General features: G+C 45.8%; 1 protein-coding gene across 1 annotated transcript in view; it reads left to right on the top strand.

The window, feature by feature from the left end:
* Window positions 1–15,740, top strand: part of LOC144476050 (lachesin) — a 374,265-nt gene that overhangs the window by 292,515 nt on the left and 66,010 nt on the right. Inside the window, exons 5-7 of the mRNA XM_078192608.1 lie at window positions 5,658–5,786; window positions 11,842–12,126; window positions 13,275–13,337. Of these exons, the coding sequence (XP_078048734.1) occupies window positions 5,658–5,786; window positions 11,842–12,126; window positions 13,275–13,337 (477 nt within the window). The remainder of the gene's footprint in view (window positions 1–5,657; window positions 5,787–11,841; window positions 12,127–13,274; window positions 13,338–15,740) is intronic.

Here is a 15,740-nt window from a genome sequence, read left to right as displayed (position 1 = left end):
GTGTTCGGTCGGTCCTCTCGGCAATTTATAGAGTTTTCCTGCCCTCTCTAGCCTTTGAACTTCCAAAATCATACTTTTAAAATTTTCGTGTAATTCCGAGACGAGTTTGATCGTGATCGGCGTAGCAGCGGCTCGGATTTCTGGTGCGAAAGGGTGCAGACCGGTGATTTTGAGTTAGGACGAGTACCCGTGGATAAGTAGCCGGCTGCTGGGCTTCCGGTAACGTACTCAGCAGCACGCACACCGGGTTTAAGAGCCGGTCGATCGCACGCGCGCGAATCGGCGCCAGCTGAGGCCGAAAACTTGGTGAACGGCCGCCGCGAAACGGTCAGCAACCCGGCCATGAATTTGCATGAGGCTTCAGAGACGCTCGGGTGCCCCCGAGCATCGCCTCCCAGATATTTCAGCCGAAATTCCAGTCTTTTACGATCTCGAGATGATGACCGGGTAAGCGCCACTCGCTGATAGAGACGGAACGGTCGAAATCACCGATAAGCGATCGAGACCGCCAGACGAGACGTTTCGCAAATAAGTGGGTCGAAGGCTGCGCATTATTTTTTCTACAATCTGAGTGACGATACGATGATACTGCAATCATAATTCTTGGCTTTGAAGATAGTTAACCTCTTGCACTACGATTCCTTTCACACTGCGTTGATTAACACTTACTCATTTTTAATATCTTTAATTATAGGCCCAGACAATTTTTGTTTTCTTTATTGTCTTCCTGTACTTTTCTTTCTAGACTTTAACAAGAGAAAAATTTATCTTTATTTCAATATAAAAGATATGAACAATGTCCATATTTAGTATATCTTGCATACTATATATATATAAAATAATATAATACATAATTATAGTGACCGGTATTATAATAATAATAATAATATATAGAAAGAGAGAGTACTCTATATAACAGGGTTTCTAATAGCTCAAAAAATTGAAAAGAAATATATACAGTTCCCTTTTATAAAAATTTAAAAAACCACCTCGCACATAACCTAGCATTTATAAAAAAGATTCACTGATGATGCAGTTTGCCTGCTTTGTCTTTACAACTAATAAAGTTCCTCGACTTTGCCGCGAAAATCAGCGGTAAACATAAGATATATTTTTTCCGGCAGAAAGTCGCGCAGGCTTCGAATGTTATACGGCCAGGAGGAGCGAAAGAGCGACGGCCGGGAGGCGAGACGGAGAGATAGAGCTCCGAAATTCGAGCCGGTGCTCTCAATAATTCGTGGGCATCGATCGGCGGTGCCTTGGCGGACGCTAACGTTCCGCCGAGTGTCGTCGTGTCGTACACGTGGAAAGGCAGTTTGGCAGGGCATGTGTCTCGTGAAAGAAACATCGTTCGCTCGGCATCCCCCCTTCTCTCCGGGCTCCGCCCGTTCGCCCCCGTCGGCCCCGGGCCCCCCCCCCCCCCCCCGGCCATTAGACCGGGGGGTTAATCGCGACTAGGAGGCGAGTAAAGCCGGAATAAACCCGCGTAAAGATTTATGAACGGCCCCGTGGAAAAGAGAAGATTGCCGGGACGTGTGCGCGATTCCATCTGTCCGCTGCCCGGATCCGTCTGGAGCCGTGATTGTTTTCGAGAGGACGCGCTCGGCGTCTGGGTACCGCGCGCGACGTCGAATATTCCCGGTACGGCGGGCTCCGATTTATATACGGCCACCGGTATCGTTGACCTCCCCGCGCGCGAATCGATCCGCTTAGGAAGCGTCGACCGAACGGACAATTCGATTCGTAGACGAGAGGGACCGGCGTTCCACGGAAAATTATCGACGCGCAGTCAGCAAAGCGGATCGCGAAATTTCTTCGCGGCGCGGAATCGGCGCAGAATGCTCTCGGAGACGTTCGAGCAATCGATGCCTTTCGCTCGGAATAGACCGTAGATTTTACGCGTTCGCGACGGAAGTAAACGGCTTTAAATAGCCTGCTAATTAAATGTATTTTGAAACGTCGCTGTGATATTTTTAATCCATTGAGAGTAGAGATTAATCTCTTATACTGTAATAACGAGACAGTGTTATAGATTTTATGCAAGATCTGCTAAATATGAATATTATTCATTTCTTCTGTATTTATATAAAAATAAATTCATCTGTTAACAAAAGAAACAGAAATTGTCTGGCCCTGTTAAGGAAAATATTAAGGATAAATAAATGAAAATTATAAATATACCACCAATAATTTATTTAGATTTCAGAATTACAAATAAAAATTAACATTGTTGCTACGAAAGCTTTTCTTTTCTATTAACCTATACACTTACATTGACTTTTGTAACTCGTTTATCCCCGTAAAGGCAAAACCAATATTAATCCGTAGCGAGCGCCGAGCAACGCAGATTTTATCGCGAGCACTCGCGCTCCTTTGTTTCATCTTCCTCTCGGTGACGGATAAAAATTTCATCCGATCTTCCTAAGCCGCGAACGCGGAGGAAATAAGTCTGACCAACAGTCGCGCGGCGGCTTTCCACGGCGAGCCTCCTCCTTCTCCTCTCCTTGACAGCAAACGAACAGTTCCCGGTTGTGACATCAAACGTTGCTCTACATTCTGTCGGCGTCCGGTTACGTGTCGGAACGGCTGACAAAATATTTCCGCAGGGGTTATAGACCGTGGATCGAACGACTACGCTTCCTCGCCCCCACCCCCCTCCCGTGACGTTCATTCACGAAAATAATTAATGAGAACGCCGGGGGAAGTCGATATCTCGAGAAAGAAGAGGATCCTTTACGAGGCGGCGGCAACGATATCCTCCGCCGACGCAGCTTGTTAGCGATCGTAAATCTTCGCGGAGTCGCGTTTACTTTACGGAAAGTCGGATCATGAACCGTCCCCTGGATCATTTTCTCGTCCCGCGATCTGTTGCAGTTTGGAAATTATTCGACGCGCTCGATCGCGACAGCTTTTGAGATCACTGCGTTTCGACGATTTGTCGAGTTACTGCGAAAAGTAATAGCGATGACAATTTTTTAGTCGTGGATGGGGGTAAATCAAATTTCTGTGGTATTGGAAAGGGAAATAAGAAATGGTAGGGATTTAATATAGCAATCATACGAGTACGATAAAAATAAAAGTATGTGGTTCATGGTAGAATATAAGAAGGAGGGAGAAGCGGTGAGAAATAAAATATATAGCATATAATATACCAAATTTATTATATTATTACCACGTATATTAATATACCATATTTAACTACATACCATAATAATATAATAAATTTGGTATATTATATGCTATATATTTTATATTTCGCTGCATTCCCTTCCTTTTTATATACATACAAATACCAAAAATGTTAAATATAGTAATTGAAGGATTGCTTGGCGAAGTAATACGCGCGACGAAATAAGCTTACGCCGGAAGGCAACCGAATTATCCGACGCGAAAAGATTTATGTCCGAAAAGTTCCGCGCTTCTCCGATATTTCCAATCAGAATGAGATCAATCATTGTCCGAAAGGAGAGATTTTTCCTTCGACAAGCCCGGCTACGTAACAAAGGAATAGTTGATTGGACGGTGCTCGGGCGTGGCACATATTTACGAAACTAATTTCAACTCTCGAATGCAATTAAACTTATTACGAATATCTTGGCGGGTAGAAAAGAACGGGCACCGCGTTAACGGTGTCTCGCAAACAACGTTGTCCGAGCTTAATGAACGTACGGGAACGAAACAAAACGCGGCCGAGAGCGAAGAAAGAGAAGAGAAGAGAATCGGTTTTCACCGCGGTCCGCGGCCACCGCGATAACGGTAATAGCGATAATAATAATTGCGAACCGGTTTTATTGGCCGCGGCCCTTTTCTTTTGTCCCGCGGCGAGACCCTGCTTGGATCCCGGAGCACTTCTATTCGACCGGCTCGCGAGAAAACCGCTCGTAAATCGTCCGGGGCCCGAAGCGGATTTACTCGGCGTTAATGCCACGGAATCGGGATCACGCGCGCGCGCGCGCTCGCGCGATTCGGCCGCCGGTCGGCTACTAGCCGTGATTTCGGGGATGAAATACGGCTTAACGATACGGAAACCGACCGACACCCTTTCGACACCGCCCTCGCCAATAACCGATTACGAAGACTAATCGCGATTATTAATCGATTGATCGATATTAGAACAAATCAAGAAATATATTAAGTTTGCTAATCTTTAATCTTTAATTATTGATCAGTAATCAGTAATAAATAATTAGCAAAAAGTAATCATTAATCATTAACCAGTAACCAGTAATCGATAATCATTGATTTCTAATAATTAATGAATAATCTAACCCCTTTCTCTATCAAGTCCCAACGAGAGGTCAGAATAAATAAATCGTCAAAATAAATAAATGCTCAGAATAAATATATTCGCGACCGAGACACGAAATACAGATTTATTAGAAGCCATCCACAATGATTATTAACCACCGCGATGCCGAATACTCCAGTTAATCATAACAAATAAGTGAAATCATCGCGTGATTAATGGCCGCTGTATTAATCATGACCGGTGAATACAGTTGTTTCGATCACTTAAGTTATTCATTAATCACGGTTACTTAACGATCGTGATCATTAATCATGAACACGAATTCGCGTTAGTCATTATCGTTAATCGTTAATCAGATTACCGTTCGTTCGACTCTGGTTCCCCACCGGTCTCCCCCCCTGGGTCCTTCCAGGTTGCCGATATTTTTCGACTGCCATGAATTTTAATCGCTTAGGCGCACGACATCGTAAGCCCCCTAAACAGTATTTATCGCTGCTGCTAATTGGCTCGTATATTAGTTGATTCGTGTTTTATTTATAACCTCGACCGGTTTTCGTTTCATCGATCAGACTTTGTTTCGCAGTCGAAAAAATTTAACGAACGACGGAGAAGCTAATTATTTGATATCGAATTAATTGACAGTGGTGTTGTCGAGTTTTAAGCTCGAATAATTTATTTCGTGATAATGACGGTATGAGATTCACTTCGACTTCGCATGAATTCTGTTATAATATATGCTTGAATAAAGAAGTTTATCTAAAAATTTATTATCGAAATATTTACAGTACTATAAATAAAAGAATAAAAAACCAGTCGCTTTAACTGGTTTGGTAAATCTGAAAACCCCTCGACCGCGAAACGCTCCGAATTTTTTATACAATTTTATCAAAAAAATCAATGACGAATAATGACAATTCGAAGGAATATTTGTAGAATAATTCTGGCGCCTCGAAGACAAGTCACGCGGTGGTTATCGTTAAAGGGAAATACAATATAGCGTCCGATAGTAAAAACGAGAGGCATTTGACGGACAAATCGACGCGGCGCTGGTTCGATCGCCGCCTCGGTTTTTCCCGCGATTTTCCTCTCTGTCTCTCTCCCTTTTTTTTTTCCTTTTTTTTTTCGTTGTTTTCGCAGGCGGTCCGGGAGCGAAAAAAGGGATTTCATTTAAAGCGAGAAAGTTCTGCCGATAAAATCCGCGGGGGTAGCCGGCCGCCTCTTCGGAGGATTCTGTTTATACGTTTATGTCGGACGCGAGCGTTTGTTTGTTCCGGACCGCGCGGCGCGTCGCTCCGAGCGGAGCGTACCGTGAGGGCCGAGCGAGAGCGCCGGGTTACCGTACGGCAACCGGCGCGCGTTGTATTTGCACGGTCGACCAGACCGAATCAATTTCTGCTTTTGGTTTCAGTGTCCACGTATGATGGCGAGCAATTAAACATGACGAAGATCACGCGGAACGAGATGGGCGCGTACCTGTGCATCGCGAAAAACGGCGTGCCGCCTACGGTCAGCAAGAGGATCATCGTCAACGTCGAATGTGAGCGAACCATCACCCCCCTTTTTTTTTTACGAGACCCCGTCGTCATTCCGCGCGCGTACCGAGCCTCGTCCAACGACGTATCTCGCATTCTTAATTACCTAGCCGCTGCAGGACGCGTCCGCTGTCTCGGATACAAAAACACGAGACGCGCCGCGTGATTCGACTTTCGTCTCTATTTGCCGCTTAATCGCTGACTCGTTATTCTTGTCCGTGGGATGGGTAATTAAATACCTTGGTCGAAATAATAATTATCGGCGAGACGACCGGTCGCAATTTTATCACTCTTCTTGTTGACATATCAATTTATGATATATTATAATTTGTGCTAAAATTTATATATGTATATATATTTGTTTTACTATAAATATATTATATTATAAGTATTACTTATACCAATGTGATAAAGCGTACCTAGGTTTGATTACATAAATCAAATGACTTTGATATTCAGAGAATTTTATAAATTCGCCACTTAACGCGTTAACATCAATATTTTAACATCGCTAATTTTTTAATTCACGATTATTCAAATCGCAAAGATACGTTTATCAGTTATTTATTCAACGTATACATTACTTGCAGTGAATATTTTATTACCAATTTAAATTACTTTATTACCAATTTAATTTATTTAAATACCAATTTAATTTATTTTATTATCAATTTAATTTATTTTAATACCAACTTAATTTATTTTATTATCAATTTAACTTATTTTATTATCAATTAAAAATCCAACTAGATAACTTATCGCTGCTTTTATAATCCTAAAAGAAAACAACTAGCTCTACTTCACTTCAAATCCAGCATTAAAGAGATCATTTCCATTGGCCAAGCAATCGTCTTTGAAGACGCGAACGAGGAAGAGTCGAGCAGTTCGATTCGACCGCGATCGAGATACGGATTATCGGCGTCGGCGAGCATTGTTTAAATTTCATTCCACGAATTGCAGCCGGTGGCGGGTGGCTCTCGTTTCGTAGAATCCGACGAAGGGTGGAAGGCGGAGGTTTTGCGAGCGGGGCGGGGCGGGAGGGGAGCGAGCGAGCGCCAGGCAGATGCGCCGTTAGGAAAACCCGAGGGAAATACCGGGAAGCTCCGCGCTCGCGTCCCGCCGCTCCTGGTCATTTTTCCCTTTTATGCGTTCCATTCGTTCGTGTCACTTGGCACGGCCGTGTGCGTGCCGAGGAACCGGCGGGCCCCGGGACAGGTCGAATAGTGTCCTTTGAATATTTAGAGGAGCGCGGACATATTTTATTTAGACCGGCAAGAAAACACTGGCATCCGACTCGCTCTCGAAACACTCGTCTCCCCGACATTTTTGATGCTCCCTCTCCTCTCTTTTGTCCTCTCCTCTCTTTTCTCTTCTCTCTCTTCTCTCTTCTCTCTTCTCTATCCACTCTCCTCTCTTCACTCTCCTGTCCCCGTTCTCCTCTCTCTCCATTCTCCTCTCGCCTCTCTCCGTCCGCGGCGCGCACGCCTCTGAATAATTTTTATCTGTTCCCGGATGTCACGGGGTTCTTCCGTCTCCCGGAACTATCAGCTTCCTGCGCGGCCCCCGCCCCGGCGGCACGGCACGTAATTATCGCCACGCATTCTCTCAATCGGGGCGAATAATTGCAATCAGAATTAATTAATTAACCGCCGCAATACAGAGCCCGTCCCGGCGACCGCGCGACAGACGCTCGGCGAAACGCCGGGGCTCCATAACTCGCGTCTTCCAGAATGCGTTTCCGTCCCACAGCCCCGTCTCTCTCTCTCTCTCTCTCCCCGCGTTTCCATGGCCGGCGCGCGGTCCGCTCGCCGGAAACACCGGGAAAAGCCGCGCGCCCGTGCCACCCAGTCGCGCATTGTTCGGCTAATTTTTACGCTAATATTTCGCGAATTAAATCGCATCAAACTCGCGGAAGTATTCCCGTGAATTTATAAATCCTGTGTGCCCCCCGGATCGCCGCGCGCCGCCACGGGAACGAAATTTCGCCGGAAAGTTGTAATCCTCCGCGCTGCCTCGGAATTTGTCTGGGAACGTGAAAGCGCGCGGAAAATGGTTCGACGTAAATATCGAGCAGCCAATGGAATTAGACGTTTTGTCCGGCCGTGGACGGCGAGTTCTACTTCGCTCGAACGTGTTACGACCAAAGGAGTTGTTTAATTCCTTTGCAGGAGGATAGTGGATGTTACTGTGTTGTGGCAATTTGTGTGCGGCACCTGTGCTTTTCGCAAGTTTTCTCGCTTAATTGACTTGATGTTTGTCGAATAAGATATAAATTATTTTATATGGAAATTAACGTAATTTGCTAAATAAGCAGCACTTGTATGTTTGAAATAATTCCATATCGAGTACTCGACAGTGAGATTAAGAGAAACTTGAAAAACAATTCGATCCACGGAGTTGCTTCATTTATATCCGTAATACATAAACTAGATTTGAACAATTTCAGCGGAATGACCAAAATTTTCTATGAAAAATTTTCTATGACCAAAATTTTAAACGACTAAACATATACAGTTTTATATAATCACTTAAAAATCCGACGTTCATAGTTAGATTTCAGAATTACAGAAAATAATTAACATTGTCGCTACGAAAGATTATATTTCAAATAATTCTGTACATTTTAGGATATTTTAAGAAAAAATATTAACGACAAACAGGTGCTAATCAATTGCAGCGTGAAAGGAACCGTAGCGCAAGCGGTTAAAAGAAAGGATTATTCTCCCGATTGACCTCGTAATTGGACCCGAACGGGACGCGTTATCTGTCGAGGATCGCGCGCGATGATCACGCGGAACGCTCTCTGGATCGAATCCAAACGAGTCCCGTGTTCGGGGGATCGGTTGAAACGAGACATCGAGCGTGGTAATCTGAGCGCGGGGTAAGCGATTCGGTTCTATGATCCGCGCGGACCACTGTCTATCCGGTTAGGTTAATTCTAGCATTGTCGATAACTCGGCGCGGAGGGGGGGAGTGGGGAGGGGAGTGTGGGGGACGACCGACGTCGGAAACAAAGGGTGGTTCAGGATGAAGGAGGTCCGGCGTTCGGGAGACGTGGATAGAGTCGATGGCGGGAAATGAAGAGAAGTATGCGTTAATTAGGGTCGGCGCTGGCAATTTGTGGATTTGCGGCGAGCCCGTTGCATACCGGCGTTGGCTGCCGTCGAGTATGGTTGCCGCGCGCGGCTCTTGCGCCTCCCCCCTTGTGTTGTTCGTCTACGGTTAACCCCCTCGTTTGCCGGCAGCCTCGTTCTCGTCGCGTTTAGGCCTACCTGCAAACTTTTTGCTCGATTAATTGCGAGAATGGTTATTCGGGGCTCGTCGGTGTAAGCCAAGCGCGGAAACGGGAAAGTTCCTACCGACGTTTCCGCATCGCCGATGTTCGCTTTTGCGAGCGGCGAAAAACACGCCATTACCGCGCGTACAGGGTGTATGGAAATTATCTGTCGCGACCGCCGTGGCTTCGGTTTGAAAATCGAGGCCGAGGGGTGCTATTGAGTTTTATCGAAACGTATGGCACTCGTCGTGAGGAATGAAAATATGAATTAAATCAGGTATCGAGTCAATCGGTCTCAAGTCAACCCTTTATGTAAAAGCGATATTAAAAACGACATATAAAAGTTGTATAGGGTGTCGTTAAAATTATATTATAATAGATTAGAAAGTAATCCTACATGCAAAAGGAAGACTAACAATTTTTCTATATTAGTATTATGCTAGTATAATGCTATAGTAATCGTGACATATCATTTTCATACACCTTGTACACTATCCATAGCATCGGTTCGGTTTTGATCCGGCAAGCGACCGATAACGAAACGTTGGCAAAATTTTACCATTCATCGCGGCTTAACTCTTTGAGGCTAACTATTTCATTTCGACTTTTGTACATTTCTTGTTTAAACGCAGTTACCGTCGGTAATATTATTAAACTATACGAATAATCTCATCTTTTTTAGTTCCGTGGATATATATCCTATAATATACAAAAAAAAAGTCAGACAAAGGACGGAACAGTTTTCAACCGGCCTAACCCCGAAAGAGTTAAACCCGGAAGCCTCAAATAGCATTTGCCGTGACAGCGTCGTCCTCCTGCTCGGCCGGCGCGCCCTGACGCATCGCCGGCCACGTCGCAGACAACCCGGTTTCAATCAGAAAATTATTCCGCGATTTTCCGTCCGGAGGGCACGATCGTTTTTTTTCCTCTCCCCCCGCCGGCATTTATTCGCTCGAGAGCGCGAACCAATTTTTAAACAATTTCCGGCCGTTTCTGTTTGATCGCCGAGGGAAATTGATGTCATTCGAGAGATATATTGCGAGAGGCTCGGTTTTCGAAATATTCGCATCCCATCGGCGGCGCGTTACACGACGCACGGATAATTCGAACGGCGACGGGCAAAAACGTTCGCGACTCTCGTTTAATCGCAGTTAAGCAAACGCGGCCGAAATAAAAAATCGCGCGCCGCACAGGTGATGCAAGAAGAGGGGCGACGCGGATTTTCCGGATAGGAGCCGCGCTGCCGTTTCCCGCGACGCGATCGCGAATACGTTCCGGGAGAAAATCCGGCAGCGGTATAATCCGTCGCTGGAACAAGGAAGCGGTTGTATCGCGTTTTCATCAGCCGGAGATCGTGCAATTCGACTTTAGCCGGAGGGGGGGGGGGGGGGGGGGACGATTGCAGCAGGCACGCTTTTCCTAATCCGAGGGTTCGGCCGGTGCTCCGAACAAAGTTTTCCCCCCGGCGAGCTCTGTTTATTCCGGTCGAATTAAACTGCGGACAGGGCACGGTTATTTTCCGCGGCGCGAGTTATCCGGGCACGGTATTTACATTTGATCAATTCCGGGCGAACGAGAGGACACCGGGAGAAACAGAGAGAAAAAGAGAGAGAGGGAGGGAGAGAGATCTCCGGAGCGCGACGCGGCGCGGGTGGCTCACGTTAGAAAGAAAGTTGGTGAGCGCCGGAGCCCGGCGTTCGTGGAAAGTTTTTCGACGCGGGGGGCTGCTTGATAGTCGTCGTTCGGCACACCGATGAACCCCCGGGCCCGGGTCGCGGGAGTCGGAAAATTGTTCCGAAGCAACTCTATTTGCCGGGAACCGGGCAGAGATGGCGCGATTATGTTAAACGACCACCCGTTAGCGTAGCCTGGGCAACTTCCAGTTTTCGTTTCGCCCGCGAACTGTCGCGCAGATTTCACCCTGATCGATGCGCAACTCGGACTCCCCCCGGCTGTTTTGTTACGTTTTATTACGTTTTGTCAATGATCGTCGAACTCGTCGGACTTTTAGAGGCACTCGGACGAGGTCAAACTGACTAAACAGCGATAAAAAGGGGTTGGCTTTTTCTGTTCGACCAAATCCTCTGAACATCTAGATTAAATCTATATATATATTTAATATATATAATCTATACATATAGTAATATATATACAGTCTGAATAATCATTTTTATAATTAAAGAATAAAAATATGTGATGTTAATGTCGATGAAGAATCAGTACATCTGCTGTTTAGGTGAACAGTTTATGTAAATTTGGTTTGAAGTTACTGATAGCAGCTGCAAATATTTTATCATTATTTTGAATGATTTTCGTCGAAGATTGCTATCAGTTAGAGTGATAACGAAAATGAGAAAATTTATATTTTTTAATTCTTTTGAGAGAGGAAGGTGTAGAAATCTTCTAATTTCGTGCATTTATCAATCAAAATTGAAAAAAAGTCGTGAAAAACAGAGATTTTCATAACACTTTTTAATCACTATATGTTACTTAGCTTCTCCAACATTTAGAAAATTTTGTAATTTTTATAAAAATGTTAGAAAACGCACTCGCATTTTAAAAAGTAACACACGCTACAACAGAAACATTTGAACAATTTAAATAAATTTCGTAGACCACGAAGCACAGGTATTTGACCTAACTGCGCGTTTCTCACCAGGGCGTTTTGCCTTCTTTTCGAAGCGTAATTACGCGAGGCTCGTGTACCCTACGATCGATCTGATCGCGCGCACGGCAGAAGGGCGACGTTCCGGGTGTTTAACGAAAATTAATTAATGTTAAAGTCTCGCCGATGATCTTCGTACCGAATCAGCTGGTGGGCGCGCCAGCTGGCACCAACGTGACCATCGTCTGCCAGACCGAGGCTTATCCACGGGCGATGAACAACTGGCACCTCGATCGCGAGATGATACTCTCGAACAACAAGTACACGACGAAGATCACGGAGAACAGTTACAGGGCGACCATGGAGCTCACCATCAGCAACCTGCAGGTCGGCGACTTCGGGAGCTATCGTTGCGTCAGCAAGAACTCGCTCGGCGACACCGAGGGCTCGATTAGGTTGTACGGTAAGATGATGAACGATTCCGGCCACGGTGCTTCGGTTTCACAGCGGCGTAATAGCCCCGCGATGCTCAAACCATTTTCAGATATTTATTTCTCCTTGGTCAACCCTTCGTTGTCGAATTCGTTCAAAATATTTGATTATATAATTGCATGTTTCATTCTTTCGGAAAGTGGTGTTGTGAGGAGAAAACGAAATGAATTAATTCAGTAGGTTTGGAAATTAGGTATCAAATTTTTTGAATTGCTTTTCATGAGAAATTTTACAGATTTTGAATCATTTAGAAATGAAGAATAGCACGAAGAAACAGAATTGGGTATTATTCGGATTTATGTGAGATTATTATCGTAATTCATGATTCGTCACAAATGTATTTAGTCGAATAATTCTATCACTTTATTATCCCATCATTCTATCACTTTACTATTCCGTATTATTTTTACTCAAATCCGTTATTTTTCATACGATCTGCTATACGAATTAATTCCCTTTTTTATCTAAATAAATTCTTATTCGAATGGCGTCGATAACGTCGAATGAAATTGTTCTCGTTAGCCTTATTTTTTTATCCGTCATGCAATTAAATTTCTGCCGAACTCTGTCAAAAATAGTAGTCTCGTATTAAATTAACTCTCGGTAAATAAGTTTATCTAACTAAACCAGCTCAAAAGTATCATCCAATTGAGAAAACGGCAGTCAGTGAACTCATTAAGCCGATTGATTAAATACAAATAGTAACGCGAGACCCGTTTCATATCCTAGTATCATCATTAATACCGTCACCGTTCGAGTTCAAAGAGCTAAAGTCGCCCGCGTCCGTTTGTAGCGACGAAAAAGGGTTGGCCGACGGGAACAGCCGATCCAGGGTCGGCCGGGCCGAAATTAAAAATCGCGCGGCAAAGTCGGGAGGCTCATAAAATTTCATAAGCCGCGCGGCTCCGGTGGATCGTTTAGCTGAGGCGGTCGGATCCCGGCGCCTGTGATCCCCCGGAACAAAGTTTCGATCCCGTTCGATCGGTTATGCGACGGCCGTAACTGAAAGTGATCGGCGCGTCGCCGGCCGAGCGCGCTGCCCGACTCAAAGGGGTGGTGAAGGGAGGGAGAGAGAGAGAGAGAGGCGACCGCCGTCAAAGTGGATAATTTTTGTTTCAGAAATTCCGAAGCCGTCCGTGGCGCCGAAGGCCACGGAGATCAAGAGCAGCGCCAACAAAGAAGGTGAGAGAGCCTCGTTGAATATCATTTCGCACTTCCAGCCCCGAGAAATCGATCTCTCGCGCAGGTCCTCTCCGACGCTTCCCTCTTCGGAACACGCGTGCCTCGTTAACTCGCCGGCCTCTCCGCGCGTTCCATTTTCGAAATCGGCTCGGACTCGCGCGGACGGAAACAGGAAAAAGGCAAAAGACAGGAAAAGACAGAGCGGGAGCAGGTTGCACGCTCGAAAGAAAAACAACGGGAGAATTAAAGAAAGGGCACGGTGGAAAAGTTCGCGGCCATGAATCAGCCTTTTATCGCGCTCCTCGAACGATTATTAAACGCCACGCGGGACGGCATAATTCCGCGAAAGATCGCGGTGTTCGCCGCGCGAACGCAAACAATTCCGCTCGCTGCGCCGCGTCGCCGTATCGATTCGCCTCGCGCCGATTTTAATCGCCCGAAGATCTCTGTGCCGAGCTGCGACGCTCCTCGGCATTCCCGCTAAATCCCGCCACAATTCGAGCTTAAACATCGACCAGCAGAATATCCCTCTGTTTCCCGCTTTGAAAGTCCTTTAAAAAGAATCCTCCCGCGGCTCTGAACCCCGGCGATCGCGGCGCTGTTGATATTCCCGGCTTTGCAGGGGAAAAATTCGAAAGATCTGGATCAAATGGACGCCGAGTCTCTCAGTCGGGGATTTAATTAATTAGGAGACGCGGCGTAGTCCGCGATATCCTTTGTGCGAAAAAATTCAAGGATCGGCGGAATGCTTGAAATTTCTTTAAGTACCCTTTTGTACGTCACAAATCCTGATACGATTTCCTCTCGCCGTCGATCTCCCAGGTAACTTTTACGCGTATAGACTGCTTTCAATAAAAGTATAATCATTTTTCGCTAATAAACGAGCTGTTACAAAATTTTACAGATCCGCAGTCCACTGTAACATAGAACCGCTTGTCCGACCACAGAGCGTCCTATTCTACTTACCCGACCATAGAGAATACTCGCGGCTCTTTCAACACGTTTTCACTCTACTCTACAGTGGCATAGATCCTCCATACGGCAACCGTCCGACCGTAAACCGACAAATACTACTTGCCACGTCTCTCGCAGCCAATTACGTTCCTTCTTGATTCTAGTTTTGATCTGGGCAGTTAAACATTTTTAATAAAAGTATTTTAAATAAATCTATTTTATTTTTCAAATAAATTGAACGAATCCGTAGTCGACGAACATCCAACACCTTTTTTACACCTGAAGCTCGAGATTTGCTTGTCAGCCAGAGATCTGTTCCCTGTTGTGCTCCCCGTTCCGTAAGTTTCGCAAGTCGTCGTATCGCGGTCTTGAAAAATCAGTGCTCGTCGCCCGGATCCTCGATCTGTCTCGGTGGAGGAACACTTTAGGGGATCGCGGCCCCTCGAACCGTAATCTTTGCATTACTCGGGGCCGAAGCGGCGGTATGTGCGCCGCACATTGGCCGGTGTATTATTAAAGGCGGCACGAATAAGTTGGGCGGATGCCTAGGTCAGGTCCCTGTGGCTCCGGCCCCGGTGTTCTCGCAGCGAAACCAATCTCAATACGCTGCATTATTAACGCCGTACAAGGCTCGGCCACGACCGTATTACCGCCATTAAGCTACGAAATTTTACCTGGCGGCCTCACCTGCCTGGATTATTGTTACACTGTGCTCCAGTCTTCATATCCCTTCCTCCCCCCCGCCTCTGTCTCTATGTAGCTATCTATCTCTAGGTCTATCTCTAGGTTTCTCTCTCTCGTTCTAGCTCTCTCTTTCTCCGTTCCCCTCTCTAGTTATTTAGCTCTCTATCTCTCTCTTTTTCTCCATTTCTCTCTCTCTCTAGCTATCTATCGCTATCTCTCTCTCTTTCTCTCTCTTTCTTTCTCTCTCTCTAGTTATCTATCTCTAGGTTTCTCTCTCTCTCTCTCTCTCTCTCTTTAGCTATCTCTCTCTCTCTCTCTCTCTAGCTATCTCTCCCTTCCTCTCTCTGTCTTTCTCCCTTGCCCCCGCTCCCTCACCTTTCATCGGGTAATTGCGACCGGTGGATTTTCACTTGGGACGCGATCCCGGCAACTTTCGACTCGACCCCGACCCTCCGCCAGCTCCCTCTCTCTCTCTCTCTCCCTCTGCCCTTCCAGTTCTCGTGGCAAAACCGGGCAGGTTTGATTGTTCGATACGGAAATGCAATTTTAAAGTGTTCCCCGCGGCCGGATGCCAGTTTCCTCGGTAATTGTCTCCGCGAAACGGGAACCGTCCGTGATCCGCCGCCATCTTACAGCAATTATTCCGTGGATCGAGCAACAGATCTAGAGATCTCGTTCGACGAGCGATTTTAAACTTCCGGGAACTTCGAATTGCCCTCAAATAACGATTAGACCTACGTAAGAATTTAATTGTCTTTCGTTTGT

This window comes from Augochlora pura, chromosome 10, assembly GCF_028453695.1.
Source record: "Augochlora pura isolate Apur16 chromosome 10, APUR_v2.2.1, whole genome shotgun sequence".
NCBI classification, from domain to species: domain Eukaryota; kingdom Metazoa; phylum Arthropoda; class Insecta; order Hymenoptera; family Halictidae; genus Augochlora; species Augochlora pura.
Note: the sequence above shows the minus strand (reverse complement) of the source record. Positions and strands in the feature narration are given on the sequence as shown.